The sequence below is a fragment of the Podarcis erhardii genome (assembly GCF_964252035.2).
Source record: "Podarcis erhardii genome assembly, chromosome: 7".
NCBI lineage: Eukaryota > Metazoa > Chordata > Lepidosauria > Squamata > Lacertidae > Podarcis > Podarcis erhardii.
The window spans coordinates 57,440,032-57,458,203 of record NC_138511.1 but is presented as its reverse complement, the minus strand read 5'-3'; the positions used below and the strand labels follow the sequence as shown (position 1 = coordinate 57,458,203).

The following is an 18,172-nucleotide window of genomic DNA, read 5'->3' as shown; positions in this document are numbered from 1 at the left end:
AAAGTGGCATGAAATGCTGAGATTACTAAATGGGGTGTTACCTGTGCTGTCTCACTGCAAGCCACGAGTCGTCTCTCTCTCTCTCTCTCTGTGTGTGTGTGTGTGTGTGTGTGTGTGTGTGTGTGTGTGAGAGAGAGAGAGAGAGAGAGAGAGAGAGAGAGAGAGAGAGAGAGAGAACACCAGCCCTTGGGTTGTCTCTTGCTGGCTTTGCTCCATTGATTCAGCTGGCCCTTGACCAGTCTGAGGATACTAATTAGTGAAAAGTATGGGGTGGGATGCTTTAACCAGCTATAGATGGCGTTAAAAACACATACAGCGTACTTGGCAAAGGCCATGCTAAAGCTGGGACTGGGAATAGCATTCAGAGTACTAGGTCTGGAAGGGAAAGGGGCAGAGGGAAGACACCAAACACCCAAAGGCCCCAGTAGCCACTGTCACCCAGTCAAGTTGTGTTGATGGCCCACAGTTTTCAGGCGTGATTAGAAATGGTTGCTTGGCTGGTTGCTGCGTTACTCCCATATCCCCTCCAGGCTCGAATGCTGAGGCAGGCACTGACCCCATAGCCAATCATCACCAGGCAAGCAAAAAACTGCAAAAGACAGGAGACGGGGGCATTAATGTCCCAGGAGCTTAGGTGAGTAAGCTGTAGGTCCATCCTGGGTCCCAAGTCATCGTATGATGATTAGATTGTAAATGTGCAGGCAAAGATTGCAGTGGTGGTTGTTTCTACTGAGTTTATGTAAGCCTCTGGGAGCCTTTTTGGCTGAAGAGGAATAAAAAAGCTTCAGTAGGAAAATGCTGATGAACCCAACATTTTCTGTGAAGATCTCCACTGCCTGCAGTAGAGACAATCCACTTTTCTGCTTAAAATCTCAATTAAAAGTAGCTTGCCTCTTCTGGCAGCTAGAGTATCAATTTTAAAGGGGGAGATGGGAACTGGTCTTGTGCACAAATCTGCTGGGCATTTATTGGATCATATGGACAAAGGCCAAATGCAGAAGCTGAGTTTCAGCACTGAAGCCTTTCAAAACATCCACTCTGGTAGCTGTTAATAATATAAGAAAAAGTAGCTTCCAGCCAAGGCGTAAGAGTATGTCAGTACTCATCACAACATTCAAGAACCCCATGGCCTTGAGTTCTTAAAATAGGGAGTAAAGGTAAAGGGACCCCTGACCATTAGGTCCAGTCGTGACCGACTCTGGGGTTGCGGCGCTCATCTCGCTTTATTGGCCAAGGGAGCCGGCGTTTGTCCTCAGACAGCTTCTGGGTCATGTTGCCAGCATGACTAAGCCGCTTCTGGCGAACCAGAGCAGCGCACGGAAATGCCGTTTACCTTCCCGCCGGAGTGGTACCTATTTATCTACTTGCACTTTGACGTGCTTTCGAACTGCTAGGTTGGCAGGAGCAGGGACCGGACAACGGGAGCTCACCCCGTCGCGGGGATTCGAACCGCCGACCTTCTGATCGGCAAGTCCTAGGCCCTGTGGTTTAACCCACAGCGCCACCCGCGTCCCTAAAATAGGGAGTAAGTGAGATGCAAAGAAGGATCTCCCTCTGAACTGTTAAAACCTCAGTCCTAAATAGATTTAACATAAATATGTCCACTGCAGCCTGCAGTGGATTTCAGTAAAAACACAGTACAAAGTGATAACCTGGAAATTGAGGGTGGTGTGCCAGCGTACCCTTGCCTAGCCAAAACTGGTTAACACAGCATTACACATCACCCGTCATGCTGGTGGCTGGCACTGGACTAAGGAGCTGAGTTACTCCAGGGGGGAGGACAGAACACATTATGTAGTTTCAGCTGGATTCCCAGTTACTGAACGTTACCTCATTGCTGGCACTGCAAGCTCTGGATGAGTACACAAAATGATGTACTAGCAAGCTAGCACCACATATTTACAGATGGCATTGCAGGGGGTGGGGGGGCTGAGTACTGTGGGGGCAATTGGGGTCATATAACTATGTAGGTATGGTAAAAGGAAAAGGGGGGGGGCTCAGAGTCATCTGGAGGCTCCCTTCATATTCAGATGGGCAGGGATAGGTGAAGCTGTGAATTTTGGGTTCTCTCAGATTCTCACTTTCCCCCTCATTCAGTTCTCCACATTTTCACACCATTGTGTTCTTTTAAACAAAAAGTCCTCATGAAAACTCAACATTTTAGTGCAACTTTTCTGTAAGTTACACATTTTTCTATGCGATTCCATCTTTTTGGCAAAGCAGTTTTCCCTAAAGAAATTTTGTATGTTGTTTTCACCAACGTGTGCACTCTTAGGCACCCTTTACCTTAGCATATGCGTTTCTGTGCACTCAACTTCGCTGGATTGCGAAATTCAGCAAACCGCATATTCCAGATGACGGCGTTTCTTCCCCCCTCCCCGCCCCCCGGCAACAAGTGCAACGGGGATGCAAGTGCAAAGGGTTAACTCACCGAGGCAGAGGCTCTTCTGTTGTAGTCTGGTGAGTGCGGCCAGGAGTACGGCTCAACAGAAGCCGCGCTTGTGATGAAAGCTGTTGCATACAAGACAGACGCAGCAACATTGAATACCACTAGCTGGAAGAAAAAGAAGACAGTTTTGGAGGACATTCCATGAGGTCTAAAGGCGAAGACCTACAGAACATTGGGGAAGGGCTGCAACTCAATGAAAAGCATCTCCCTATGTTCCTAACATTCTTGACAATTCTCACAGCAGATTGTTCAACTGCAGGTGACCCAGATGCCATGACCTGCCTTATGCATACAAGCTGAATCTTGCTCTTGCCTCTCGCCCTCATGCTTCAGGTGGGGACTGACTGCATCTTTCTAATGTGTGCTTTTTCCTTTTATCTTACAAAAAGAAACTCCGCACGGACATTTTAAATAAGTTGCAAAGCTGCTACAGGAACTGAAGCCTGTATGATCTCACAGGTGTTAGCCAATAAGATGCCCATTTTCTCCCCCGCACAAGGTTGTTCCGGGAGATGAAAATGGGCATGTGTTTCCAATCGCCTCTCCCACACCCAGTCTTCCTCCTAAGCAGCCAGGTGCATGAGTTTGCTGCCATGTCACTGCCATCAGCGTTCCTCCAGGAATGAAGAGATTTTACTTGCAGCATCCTTTGCTCAAGGAGAATGCAAACAAACTAGCACACTGGTGAAAATTCTAGGATACAAATCCTAGAATTGGATTACAATAGTTTTGCTTATCCTAGTGAAAAGGATTCTGAGGATTGTTCTGATTCAGATATATAACACTAGGCAAATAATAGTGTTTATTAGGTGAAGAAGGCAGATGTAACATTTATTGGGTAAAGACAGATGTAATAATTTTAGTTATGGGTTGGAAGCAGCTTTACTGTGCTTGGTTACAAACCTGAGCTAGACCATTGGTCCATCTTGACCAGGCACCCCCAAACTCAGCCCTCCAGCTCTTTTTGGGACTACAACTCCCATCATCCCTAGCTAACAAGACCAGTGGTCGGTGATGATGGGAATTGTAGTCCCAAACAGCTGGAGGGCCAAGTTTGGGGATGGCTGATCTAGACCATTCATTTTTACTCTGAATGGCAGCAGCTTTCCTCAGGATCAGGTAGAGACTTTTCTCTATCACCTGCTACTTGATTCTTTTATGTGAAAATGGAAATTGAGCCTGGGTCTCCTGCGTGCAATGTGTGTGTTTCACCAATGAGCTATAGCCTCTCCCCTGTACAGCAATCATACATTTTTTTTCAAGCTCTAGAAAAAAAAATCCTCTGGTTATGCAACTTTGCAGCAGAAGTCAAATGTCATCAGTACTGAATGGCTAGCGCCTGCGACCTCACGAATGCACATTCCCCTGAACAGTTCTGTATTTTTTAAAATAGCAAGCAAACCAACTTTCTTTTTTTAAAAAAACAAGGTGAATAATGGTCCTTTAACTACGGTAATTAAAATTAATTTTAGAAAAGACAAAGCAGTCCTCTTGAAGCACTGGCAGACAAGCAAGAGTAGCCTCCAATTTGGTGGTATGTACTGTTCAAACTGTGAAGCTAGAAGCAGTCAACATGTTGCACCAGCCTTAATATTTATGTCTGGCTTCATCGTAGATGAAAAAAGCACATGCAATTCTCATGTGGAGGGGACCCTTTCGTGGATCTGTTCCTGATTGATAAAGGTCACTTAGACTAGGATGTTCTGTGGCCAAAACAAGTGCGCACTTCGCTGATTTGCACAGGACCAACTGCAAGAGTCGCCCATTCAGTTTTGGAATTTTGGCAACAGTTTCTGCTTAGATGGCTGTAGGAATTCTAGTCATACTGGTTATGAAAGTGTAACAATGAGAGCACTGTTCCTTTCCTGTCTCTGCCTTCTGGACTGGCAGAATGGGGAGGTGGCACTTTGCTCTTCCACAGAAGAGAAGAAGGGACTTGCTGAATTGCTGCAGAAATGGAGACTTAACTGTTTCCTGCAGGACTCATCTAAGCTGATGTCCCTGGTGCCAGGGGCAATCTTCACCTGCTGCTGTTAGAAAGCTGCAAATTCTGCATCACCTCCCTAAGGCCCATTTTGCATTTTTTTTAAACAACAACAACAACAACCAACAATACTTACATTTAAACACAAGGTGAAATAAACCTATCATTTAATTCTACTAGATCAGCTGGTCCTGTGAACATCAGAACCTATCCTGAGCAAAAAAGGTTTACAAATGCCTTTTCTCTTTCCTGCGATAGCTGCACGAATTACAATCAGGCATTAACAGCAGAAGAGAGGCACAAAGGCTGCTCTCTAAAGTATGTGCTCCCTAAAGTTCATATGTTGGTAACCCTGAGGCTGGTTTACTGCGATGCACTCTATGGGGGGCTGCCCTGGGCCTCACCCAAAAGCTCCAACTGGGGCAGCATGTGGCAGCCAGACTGCTGATGGGCGCACATAGCTGCCAACATGTGACACCCTGGTTAAGACAGTTGCACTGTCTACTACTGAGCCAGGTTTTAAGCTGAGTTCACCCGCTGGAGGCAAGTAGCTTTTGTGTCAATTTACAAAGCCATTTTTGCCCTTTACACGGCTTTCTGCCATTTTGATTGATTGATTTCCTGGGGCCTTGTGTACACACGCTTGCACATGAGCCAAATTGCATAAACGGAGAGTCACCTATATACTGTTGCAAACTGCTTTGATTTTTTTAATGATGTAGCAGTGCATACATTAAAAATAAATAAATTGATTAATAGGGAGGCAGCTAGGCTTCCAGAACTTAACGGGAAAAGCCAGACTTCCTGCCACCCCCACTGCCCTCGTAGTGGTTTGATCTACAGTTCCCATCAGCCCTCAGGCAGGCACAGCTGAAAGCTGTAGCACAAACCATCTGGAGGACAGTGGGGGGGGCTTGGGGTGAAGGGCCCCAGGCTGAAGAAGGGTATTGGGTACTCACCACAATAGGCCAAGGAATCATGTAGAGCTTCGCCTGAAGTTGGAAGAGGTACATCCCAAAAAGGATGACCGTTACCAGCCAGAAGAAGATAGCAACAAACATCACCCACCCGTAGGAAGGGTACGGTTGGTAATATGTGTCTGCAATGAGGGCCCACACCAGGCATCCCAGCACCTGTACAACAGAAAAAAGGGCATTGACAACTTTTGCTAGTGAAGGATATTTTGCAGAATCGGAGCTGGAAGGAACCCCAAGGGCCATCTAGTCCAACCCCCTGCAATGCAGGAATCACAGCTAAAGCTTCCATGACAGGTGACCATCCAAGCTCTGCTTAAAAACCTCCAGTGAAAGTCCACCAGCTTCTGAGGGAGTCCATTCCACTGCCAGACATCTTTTCCTGTCAGAAAGTGTCTCTTTAGTCCGATCTTTAGTCAGAATCTCCTTTCTTGTCATTTGAATTCCTCAGTTCGGTTCCTACCTTCAGGAGCAGCAGAAAACAACTTGCTCCATCTTCCATGTGACAGCCCTTTAGATATTTGCAGAGAGCTATCATTTCACCTCTCCATCTCCTCCAGGCCCAACTCCCTAAGCCATTCTACATAAATAAGGCTTGGTTTCCAGACTCTTGCTCATCCTAGTCATCGTCCTCTGCCCACCTTTCAGCTTGTCAATACCCTTCTTAAACTGTGGTGCATGTCGTCTGAAAGAGGCGGTAGGTAAGCTCCAACCCCGCCACACTACTGCACTCCCAAGGCAAACAGGCATTGCTGCAATATGGTACATTTCACTGTGGCACACAGTTCCACTGAATTTATTCCTAGTGACACAGATGTGCAGAATAAGGGCACCTGGCAACTTTGGCGCAAGCTCTTCATTCTCTCTCAAGTGCCAATGCAATATACTTCAGGCACCTGCAAACCGCCTCATGGTGTCTGTGTCCATGGTTACACAGGCACACTCTTGGCTTCTGCTCAGTCACTGGAAGCAATGTTATACCTCCCTAGGGGCTTGTTGCCCATTGTCTCTTTCCTGGCTCTGGGGCCTAGTGGGGCACAGCTCCTGTCTGCTCCTGCTGCCGCCTTGGCTAAGTCATCCAGCCCCTTGGCTGCTGGAGAGTAAACAAGCAAGCAATTTTCTGCCCACAACGCACTTGCAACCATAGAGAAAATTAAAAAACAAGAAGCAAAGATGCACATTGAAAACGTTGCCATAAATAAGATTAACAAGTCAAAAATGGCTGTGCAGACTCCCAGCTTGCAGGGACTGGTTGGTTTCTGCACCCCCAAAGAGAACATCAAGTTCACCAGCTGGAGGCAAGTAGCTTAGAAAGTGGAGGCATCAGGTTAAGGAAGAGGACACCTCACATCATCTCCAAAGTATTAATATCCCTCTTACAGGGAGGAGGTAGAGGAGGAGGAGAATGATGCAGTTAAAGCAGCTGGCCAGGGGCTTGATTTACCGCCGGTGACTCCACAAAAGTCTTTCATTGCTGGTGGCCATGAAAGAGGCGCTATGTGGCCAAAGAGACATTGTCTCTGGCATAAACACTCTGGCTCTCTCCTGTTGCTTTGGTCTGGACAATGCCTTCTCTTTCAGGCTTCTCCTTCCCTGCCTCCACAATAGCTATTAAGAAAAGAAATATATTGATGATGATGTTGCGGTTGGTACAGGAGGCCGAACGCACAGCTGAAATTCTGCTCTGGGCTTGACTAGAGGTGGCCAGCCACAAATTTGTCATGTAATTGATAGCAAGTGAGGGGAAGGGGGTTCTGCTTTCAAGGAGGGAGGAGAAAGGAGATATTCCCATGGCAGCCAATTGCCTGCAGCAGCCTGGCTGCCGCTGACTTCCGTCGTTAGTCCTGCTTTATTAACTTTAGCAAAAGGATAAAGCTATTTTCAAATCCAGCTTGATAGTTATCAGATTGCCCATTCCTTGGGGCATCAAGCACAGCCATGCACGATCCAGCACAAAAGGCTATTGAAAGGCTGACACTGGCAAGGCACTCTGTAGGACCCACATCAGACTGACTGCAAACCGAAGTGTGGAGGAGAGGACGACAGGGGTGGGCCAATAAATCAACTTTGGTTTCTCTCAGCTTCTCTCTTCTTCTTTTTATCTGAAGTTTAGTTCTCTGAATGTCCATATCAGTTTGTGTAAAAAAAAAAAGGACAGGACGAAAGTCCGCATGAAAATTCATCAACAGCTTAGTGCAAATTTATCCTAATATATGTGCAAAGCAATTTCCCATAATAAAATGTGTTTTTTATAATATTGTCATCAATACATGCACGTTGTGCACATTAAATGGCTGGAGAAATTACACTTCAAAATTCAGAGAAGTGTACATTTCAAAGGATGACTACTTTAGTTCACACTCTGTTTTGAAAAGTTAAAAGTAGGTAAGTCTGCCATTAAAGAACAACACAATCAACTCCGCCCCCCCCCCCATCTCTGGCTGGGCGAAGCCCTGTTCAGCCCTCCAGGTTTGCAAACAAGTAGGAAAGTAATTGGTCTCTCACAGCCTTGCAGGCGGGGCAGTGGCAGCTGGGCTTTGAGACCCCTCAGGCATCCTCTGTTGTGTGCATCATATCTACAAGCATGGTGCAGCAGCAGTAAAGGATAATGCAATTATAACCTGCATCAACAGAAGTCTAGTGTCCAGATCAAGGGAAGTATGTAATAGTACCACTCTATTCTGTCTTAGTCAGACCCTTGGTCAGTCCTGTGTCCATTTGTGGACTCCATGGTTTAAGAAGACTATTGACAAGCTGCAGTGTGCGCAGAGGAGGGTGACCAAGATGATACAGGTTCTGGAAATCAAGTCTTATGAGGATCAGTTTAAGGACTTGGGAATGTTCAGCCTGGAGAAGAGGAGACTGAGAGGAGAAATGATAGCCATCTTCAAATATCTGAAGGGCTGTCCCTGGGTAGATGGTGCAAGCTTGTTTTCCACCCCTCCTGAGGGGAGGACCTGAACTGATGGATTCGAGTAACAAGAAAGAAGATTCTAACTAAATATTAAGAAGAACCTTCTGACAATAAAAGCCATTTGACAGTGGAACAGACTCCTTTGGAAGGTGGTGGACTCTCCCTTCCCTGGAGGTTTTTAAACAGAAGTTGGATGGCCATTTGTCAGGAATTCTTGAACAGTGATTCCTGCATCTCAGGGGGTTGGGCTAGATTACCCAAGGAGTCTCTCACAACTCTGATTCTATGAAGATTCATACCCATAATACTATCAGGGTGGTCATAGGCTTTCAGTAGTTTTTACATATGGAAAAGTTTGGGGGCAGATGTACTGCATGTCCAGTTAGTGCATGCCCCTGAAACTATATATGTTCTGGTTTGCCTGTTTTTTGTCTCACTTTCATTGCCCTCTAGTCCAGACGGCAATAATGCAATGACATTGGGGAAGTGTCACAGAACATTTCCATTCACTGCCTCCTTCCCCACCCCCACCCCTCCTCTCTACCTACTAATCCAGCTCCCTTTGTTTCCTTCATGGATACATTCCAAAGAAGCAAAAAACAAAACAAATTGTGGGCACGGCAGCTAATACCAGCCGTTTCCATTGTGCAGAGGAGAGGAGGATAGCTTGGGTGCCTGGTCAGTTGGGGAGGGCTTTGGGATATGAATATTTTTACAACTGTCACTTTGGGCAGAGATGGGTGAATCCCAGCTGTTTTCTCCCACCTTTGCCATGTCACTGTTTGCTGTTCTGTGCCATGCAGAGCTGGTCCTATCATTGAACAGAGTGAGGCAACTGTTTCAGGCATTTGGTTTGGCGCAACATAAAAAGGCACCCTTATTAACTATAAAAACACAACTATTAAAGCGCCCAGAAACTGCTCAGGAGGAGGGAAAATGAGAGCGACTTAGCAATGAAATATAGCATGATAGAACTGGGGTGATGGCATGGATGTCATGTTTGGATTCCACCCTCAAACATAGAAGGAACGAGTCAGACCAGTCTGTTAAGTGGCCCTAGCCAAGTCCATTAAGCATCTTTTTACATGACTAAAGAGTTGGCCCAGGACAGGTGTGTTGTCATAGAAATTACTGGCTAGTGATGCTTCCAGAAGAAGGGGCCAGACTTTCCTCCCTCACCTGATTGGAGGCAATGTCATTCTGGGGGTAGGAGAAGAGTAGGCCAGTCTTTTCTAGTCTTGTCTGAAGCTGGGAAGACACAGGTGTGCACTAGCACCTCTGAAGTCTCCCATTACTTGGGGAGTGGGGTGCATGTAACAATACGAATTAAGGACAGGGCCGGATAATGGAGCCTGCCTCTGTGGTGTGCAACCACAGCAAACTTAAGCTGAAAGACGTGTTCTTCAGCCCCTGGAGTTGTGTTTTTACCATACACATTCCACGCACATGCTTAAAACAAAACAACGTGATATTGTGGAATATGATCAGAGAAATCTGAGAGACCACTCAACTATGAAGGCTCACCTTCTTGAGATAGTTTGTCAGTCTTTGGTTTCTCTCTCTCTCCTTAACCCCACAGAATTATTGTGAAAATAAAATGGGGATGAGAGAAACAGCCACATGCGCTCTCCTGAGTTCCTTGGAGGAAGAGGCAGCGGCAAAGGTAAACATGAAAGAACAACTTCTGAAAAACTCCCACTAGGAGATAATGAAAGGGGCATCTGAAGGGGCGCAAACTTACCCCAGAGCCCCACTCCTCCCCCCACATGCCTCTAAGGGCCAACCTGGGTGGTATTTTTTTGAGGAAGCATGAAGTCAGAAGAAGTATCCTCCTCAATAGGTGCGGCGTGACCTTCACCTTGCCAGATCTACCTTATTCTTCACTAGGACCCTGAGGCCCAACAGCTGGGACCAGATGCAAAATCGTTGGGCTGCCGGCTGGGGTGTGGCAGTTGGGTGCTTATTTGGAGTATTGAAGAGAAGATTGCAGGACAGTGGAAAAATACAGGCTAAGGTTCCTTTCCAAGCCACAGCTTCACCTGGGATAGAGGCTTTAACATGACAACAGGTGTTGACACCCCATCAAAGAGGAATTCTGGGTCTAGACAGCATTAGTGCCAACTCCCTGGAACCCCGGGTGCCCGAGCACCCACCAAATTCTCCTGGGTGCCAGGCACTCAAATTTTGGTTACAGGGCCATGCACATTGCATGGCACCCACGACCCTGGACGTGCCCTGGAGTTGGCACTCCTGCTGGGCAGACAGAAGGTTGCCAGGGTCACTGGGTGGAAAGTGACAGGAAAAGAGTGTCTTAAGCAAGGTGTGCTGGGAAAAAGAAGGAAGAGGCTGGCTGAAGGCTGGCTGGGAGATGTCCAGGTTTGACTCCAGGGTTGCACTGCTGTGAGCAACAAGCCCATCTTGAAATGACCATGCTTTAAGTTCTGGATTCTCTCCATGTAAGCTGAAGATGTAAATAAACTATATTTCTTAAAGCTATGACAGTCTCTGCTGCATCATTTCTACTAATCATGGGTGAATGCCTGGAACCCTGGGAAACTTGCTATTGCTCAGCAGAGAGTGGGGGTGGCACCCAACTTTTGTAACAATAGCTTTATCCACTCTTTTTAATACATAAAGCCAAAAGCAGATGCTTTTGGTTCACACCTGATGTAACTTGCATTTTTTCCACATTAAAAGTTCAGTAAAATAATGGGAGGGGGAATCGAACAGGCAGAAGATCCTTAACGAGCTACTCATGGAGCCTTATGAAACAGCACCCACAGTTTCAGCTCTTGTTAGAAACTGTTCTTCTCTGTCTGCTCAAACTCCTCGTTAGCCCAGCCTGTGCTGCTTTCTGCAGAGCACTGACCTCAGACTCTGCTGCTGCTACTGCAGGTGGGTTGCCAAGTCAGAAAATCATCCACAAAAGTTCTTTTGTCCGTCCCCAAGCTTCTGTGGTGGTGCCACCAGGGCAGGACTTGGGGGCAGAGGTCTGGGGCCCAAGTCAGCAGATCAAGCTGGGGGCAGGGGGGCAAAATGCAGAAGGGCACACGCTCCACTTATTTCAAGAATGTGGCACAACACACATCACCATCTAAAATACCTCCCACCCCAGTAGGATCAGGAAGTCCAGAGCGTGGAATTACATAACTGTACAAATATTGCACATTTCCAGTGACTGAACTGGGCAAAGTCCAGAGACCCAGTTTGCAAATAATATGAAGCTAAATGATGACTTTTTGAATTATGGTGCTGGAGGAGACTCTTGAGAGTCCCATGGACTACAAGAAGATCAAACCTATCCATTCTTAAGGAAATCAGCCTTGAGTGCTCACTGGAAGGACAGATCGTGAAGCTGAGGCTCCAATACTTTGGCCACCTCATGAGAAGAGAAGACTCCCTGGAAAAGACCCTGATGTTGGGGAAGATAGAGGGCACAAGGAGAAGGGGACAACAGAGGATGAGATGGTTGGACAGTGTTCTCAAAGCTACCAACATGAGTTTGACCAAACTGCGGGAGGCAGTGGAAGACAGGAGTGCCTGGCATGCTCTGGTCCATGGGGTCACGAAGAGTTGGACATGACTAAACGACTAAACAACAACAACAAACGATGACTAAGTGTGAAGACACAGGAGTGTGGGGACTTAGCAAAAATAATGCTGCCTCATTACCCCCACTCCACCCCCGCTGTTGTACCATGGTTTAGCGTTACATCCCAACCCTGGTTCATGGTTCATCTCCCCCAGCCAAACGACAAGCAACAAGCCAAGAAGAAAACTTCCCCACAGATCATGGCTTGCATGCAGAGAGACACCAAAGCACCAGCCTGGGTTTGGACACAACGCTAAGCCAAACCATGGCTCAGATCTAGTTAGCGCAGCAGGAGGAGGAAGAGCAAGGTGGATTACGAACAGCCCAGCAGGCGGTACAGGGCGTCAGCTTCCTCCTCCTCTGACTCAGTGCTGCCATTAACAAATTCAACAGGGAGGAGGCAGAGACCAAACCAGAATTAGTTGGCACCACCACTTACTAGCTCTGGCGCCACCTACTGTTGTCCTCCCACCCTTCGCCTCACCTTAGCTGCCACAGGGTTTGGCTTGGCGTTATTTCTGTAGGCTGTGATAATTACAAGAAAGGAGATTCTGAATCAACATTAGGAAGACCTTTCTGGCTGTAAGAGCCATTTGACAAGGAAACTGACTCCCTCAGAAGGGGGCAGATACTCCTTCATTGGAGGTTTGTAAGCAGAGGTTGGGTGGCCATCTGTCAGGGATTATTGCGCTGTGATTCCTGCACTGCAGGGCGTAGGATTCGGTGACCCGTGGGGTCCCTTCCAATACTACAATTCTATTTCTCTCTGCTTCTGGAGAGACCTTTACACCAGGCAACTGCCCTTTTCCACTCAAGAGGTAGATGCCGCTATGCTGAAATCAAGTGAACCTTAGGTGCACACATATAATCGCACCTTTTAGCAGCCTGGAAGAAATGAACATACTCCTATTCTGTAGTCAAATTCATAGAATTGTAGAGTTGGAAGGGAGCCAAAGGGCCATCTAGTCGAACCCCCTGCAATCCAACTCAACAGGCATGTTTTACAACTCTCCAACCCAGCTGTGGACAATAGTTAATTTATTGAGGGGAAAGGAAATAACAACCCCTTTATCCCCCTGACTTTTGCTATGACTGCGTGGCTAAAGTGTGAAAAGAGCCCATTAAGGCTGAATCTCTCTACATCCACCTTTGCCTACCTGTGCTCTCCATCCCTTTGGGGCCACAGGCCCCATCAGCCCCGGTCAGGAGAGTGGGCTCCAAAACATCTGGATGGGTGCCAGACTGGCAAAGACTGGTCTACACACACACACACACACACACACACACACACCCCAGAACTAATTTGTGAATCTCCTCTTGCAAATTTCAAGGCAATTTAAAATAATGCAAGGAAAACAACCAAAATAGGTTTTAAAGGAACACAACAACCCCCCCCCCAACCATTAAAGGTAAATTTAAAAACAATACAAAGACTGACATCACACACACTGCAGCTGGGACAAAAATGTTTCCAATTGTTCCCAGAGAGCACAAATAGCAGGAACTTCTTGTATCTTAGCCAGCAGCCATGCTGTTTCTCAAAAGAGAATGAGGCTAGGGGGTCCAGAGGTGGTACAGTACCACCTTAACCACAGGAGGCAGAAGAAACAATTCTTCAAGGCTTCCCTTTTGCAAAAACAAACCACACCAAAACATCCTATCTAAGTCCTTTGTTCTCAGGCCATTTTGGAGGGTGATGAATAGAGGCTTTGCCCCACCCCCATCACCTTCCAAGACATGGATGGATAGATTTCTGTAGAAAACCCTACATGATCTGCACTGGAGGTGTGTTGTGCTGTGTGGGTGGGTGGGTGATGATTTTATTATTTATACCCCGCCCATCTGGCTGGGTTTCCTGCCTGCCTACCTGCCCCCCCCCACCCCAATGAACCTCTCCTTTTCTGACACATATCTGTGCCCTGTGAAGCTGGGGAAGGGGAGACAAATTCTACCCAGCAGCCTTCCCCAACCTGGTGCCCTCCAGGTGCTTAGGATGGCAATTCTGACATTCTATTCATTTAGGAAATTTCTTACATTGCTTCATACTAAAAAAAAAAAAACCACCCTCAAAGGAATATACAAACAAAAGTTATATGCAATACATTCCTAACATGGGTGTAGCCAAAAGGAGGCAGGGAGGGGGAGCAGCCCTCCCTAAATCAATAAAAATAGCATAGCTAACTAAGGTTCTGCCCACCCCCCACAAAAATCCTGGCTACACCCATGAATCCTAATCAGACACACTCTCATTGTGCTGTCCCCAGAAAAATGGTGGCCAGGATTCGGTTATTCTTCTGAGAAGACAGTTTGCAATTAAAATACGTCTTCCAAAGTGTTGTTGCCTGTTGAATATCCACCAGAAAGGAGTTCCATAACAAGGAAAAGGTACTTTGCACATTCTTAGAAACACTTCTTGCTTTACACGTCTGCTATGGCTGCAAATATTGGTCCAAAACATCAGGACAACACCAGTTAGAAAAACCTACCGTACTTTTTTAGAGTGTGGGGTGGGTTGCCTCTTATGACACAAGTTTGGGGGAAAGTTTGTCCCTCTTCTGGAGTCATTCCCATTTGGGTACTCTGTGGGACAGCCAGCCAGCCAGTCAGCCACAAACTTGGGGGGGAATTGAATAAACCCTCAGTCACCTTCTATCAGAACCAGAAGTCTCCTGAAAATGTGTAGAAGTTGCCTCTCCTGTCCCGCCTCCCCCAAACCCAGCTCTGGTATTCCAAAGCAGTGTTTGACCCACCCACAGCCCCCCAAACAATAGAGTCTGTGCTAGTTTTAATGAATCTTCTGTGTGTGGTTTTAGGAGAGGCTGGAGATGGTTTATTAGTGTGCACACACACAGAGTGCCAATGTGCATAGCACTTTACAAAGAAGGAGATACCCTGTTCCAAGGGGCTTACAGTAAATAGTTAGAAAACAGAAGCAATGGAATCATAGAACTGCAGAGTTAGAAGGGACCGCAAGCGTCATCTAGTCCAACCCCCTGCAATGCAGGAATCACGGGTGTCCTACTCTGTTCCTCTGTAAAGGTAAGAGCTGGCTTAGAGCCACAATGTGGAAATGTTTGCACACAAACAAGAGACCTGCGTGCACAACAGCTCTGAGCGCAGGTGTCTGCAAAGTCCCTTGTGAAATCAATGGCTATTATTGGAAGAAGGGAGCACAGAAAATGAAATCATTTGGAAAGCCTAGAATTCAAAAAAGTCTGAGATGACGCTAGTACTGTATATGCGGAGCGGAAAGCTCTCCTCCATCTCTTGGCTGGGAACTTGGCAGGGATGTTATTGTTACACAGGAGATAACTCCAGAATTCAGTTCTCCCACCTGTAGCCCAAAATTACGCAGGCGAAAAGGTATGCTGTACATACCGGTACTTAGGAGCACTCTTTCCTTTCCTGGCCCAAAGTATTTTCACAGCAAGCGCCAAAACATTGATGTGGAAGCCCGTTACCCCTACTCACCCTCCAATTTTTTGCAGGTAAAATTATCTGCATTGGAGCAAGAACCAGTCCTACCTCCCTGGGCCACCCTGCACAGGTCGGCCACCTCAAGGTGCTAGTCCCCGTTTTCAAGCCCTTTGCTGCTTGGTGCAAAGCAGAAGAGGGCAAAGCAAACAGGTGCAATTGACGCTGCTCTGCCCGACTTCATTCTGCATCTCGCTATCATCCCTCCACGCTGCCCACGATTCTTCTGCCCTGGGGTCAACCCACAAACCCCCAGCCTGGAGAGGGGGCTTCATCCGGGAGTCTTTTCCAGCCCTCCTTGGAATCACAATCATAGGACATGGAAGGGACCCCCCCCCCAAGAATCATTAGTCCAACCAGCAGCAATGCAGCACAGCCAAGGAATCCAACCTCTGCTTAAAAACCACCTGCTGAAGACCTTCTGCATGCCAAGCAGCTGCTCTGCCGCTGAGCTAGCGCCAATTCCCCAACCCCTTATGCTGCAGGGGGGACAAACAGACAAGCGAAAAAGTCCCACCCCACCCCGTCCTCATAATAGTGCGGTTGGGCAGCTCAACTGGACTTCTGGAAGCCCTCTTTCGACGGTAAGGGTTTTTATCAGATGACTTCCCTCCTTTCAGAAGTGGGGAGCCAGTTCTGCCGGATTTGGACACCCCCCCCCCCGCCCAACGCTCCCGCCAACAAGCGAGGAAAAGAGAGCCTAGCCTGATGCGCCTGGCCGCTACGGAGCCGCTAGGCTAGGACGGCACTCTGCACGCGCTCAGAGACACCCTCTTCTCGGAAGACGCCTCTCTCGGCCGCAGGACCCGGGAGGAGGGATGGGAAAAGGAAAGAGCTTGGGGCGGAGGTCGACTCACGATTTCCACGATCATCAGGACCCCGAAGAGGGAGCGGAGGAATTCGAGGTCCACCGAGGAGGAGCGCAGCAGCCCGCCGCCCTGAGCCCCGGCGGGGGTGCTGGTCCGGGTGCTGACTTTGGCCGGGAACTCGGGCATCCTGAGGCTGCGGTCGGCGCCCCCCGGAGGGGGATCGGGCCACGAGAGGGGCCGGCGGAGCGGGGAGCCGGGCTGCTGCTGCTGCTGGGGCTGCCTCGGAACGCTGGTCCCGGTGCCTGGAAGGCGCGTCCGCCGAGCACAAGCAGCAGGAGGAGGAGGCAGGCAAGGCAGGGCAGGGCCGCCGCCGCCGAGAGCCCAAGCCCCCGGAGGGCGAGCCCAGCCGCCGCCAGGCAGCCGGATTAACCCTTTCCCGCCCTCGGGTTGCCACCTTCCTGGAACAAGCCCTGCGCCGCAGCTTTGGAGACCGCAGCTTTCTCAGCAGGGGATTCTTTCCTTGGCATCAGGACGTCGGTCTTATCATAGACTCGTAGAATCATTGAATTGCATAGCTGGAAGGGATCCCCAAAGGTCATCCAGTCCAACCCCCTGCAGCGCAGGAAGCACAGCTAAAGAATCCCAGGCAGACAGGAGTGCCAACTTGGTCCCGCAACCGTGGGTGCCCGGGGCCATGGGTCCCATACAGTGTGCATGGCCCTGGCACCAAAATTTGTGGGTGCCCGGCCCCTTCATGCGGAATTTTGTGAGCCCCAAGGAGTTGGCTCCCATGCTGGCAGATGGCCTTCCCACCTCAGTTTTAAAAATTCCAGTGAATCGCAGCATCATTGTCTAATTGTAGAGTTGGAAGGCCCAACTCAACACAGGGGTTGTCTTTTCTTTCTCTGCCAAGGACCTTTACTTTGTGCCACTCCTCAAAAGCCTCCTTTCTCCTCCTGACATAGCAAAGTGGGGGGGGGGGCAGGGAGGAAGCTGAGTCCCCAGAGATCCTTACTCAGGAGGAAATGCCTTTAACCGCATGGGCCTTACTCCTGGATGGCAAATTATGTTAATTATTGACATAGGAAGCTGCACTGTAATGGATCCAACTGATGGTCCATCTAGGTTAGTATTGTCAACACTGACTGGCAGCAGCTGTCCAGGGTTTCAGGCAAGAGACATTCCCAGCCTTACCTGGAGATGTTGCCCAGGATCAAACCTGAGACCTTCTGCATGCAAGGCAGATGTTCTAGCCACTGAGCTACCCAGCCTTCCAAGGATGCCTGCTCCTTCATTCTTTTTGATAATGACGTTCACCTTAGTAGAATATTCATGTATTTGTGTTGGTTGTCAATCCAGCCCTCTCTACCTGCAGGAAGGGCATGAAAGGAGCATAGAAATGCATGTGCCTTACCTTTGACCTTTTCCCTGCTTCTGAAGAACCACCTGCAACATGAGCAAGGAAGCATGGAACCCTAAGCACACTTTCTGCAGAGCACGTCCTGCTGAACTCAGTGAGATTTACTGAGGAAACGTCTAGAGCAGGGGTCGGCAACCCGCGGCTCCGGAGCCGCATGTGGCTCTTTTACACCTTTGCCACGGCTCCGGGGTGGATACTAGCGAGGGGAGGAGGCGCATTGTGCGCCCTGACACTCCCCACTGTGGCGGGCGCTGTACTGGCTGTGACGTCGCATGGGGGTGGTGCGCGCATTAGTCACGCACTGCCCTGACGTCACCTTCCCGCCTGCTGGGTCCAAGTGGCTCTTTTTGTCTTAAAGGTTGCAGACCCCTGATCTAGAGTCAGGTGTAGCTAAACTTTTCCAGCCTGGGGGCTGCATCCTACTGCTCAAGCCCTCCAGTCAAGTTCCTTTGTAAGGCAATGATCTTAGCTGGCCACTTCAGTGTCCTCATCAGCATCCCAAAAGAATAAGCCAGGCTGCAAGAGCTACAACCAAGTACTGGTGCTTTCCAGGCTA

General features: G+C 48.4%; 1 protein-coding gene across 1 annotated transcript; it reads right to left on the bottom strand.

Moving 5' to 3' along the window:
- Positions 1-143: 143 nt before the first annotated feature.
- On the bottom strand, positions 144-16,544 carry PLLP (plasmolipin). Its single transcript, XM_081872489.1, has 4 exons — positions 16,245-16,544; positions 5,393-5,566; positions 2,432-2,554; positions 144-589 (listed from the first exon to the last, which is right to left on the bottom strand). Exons 1-4 carry the CDS (start codon positions 16,380-16,382, stop codon positions 470-472), a joined length of 555 nt encoding a protein of 184 aa, XP_081728615.1. The 5' UTR covers positions 16,383-16,544; the 3' UTR covers positions 144-469.
- Positions 16,545-18,172: the final 1,628 nt, after the last annotated feature.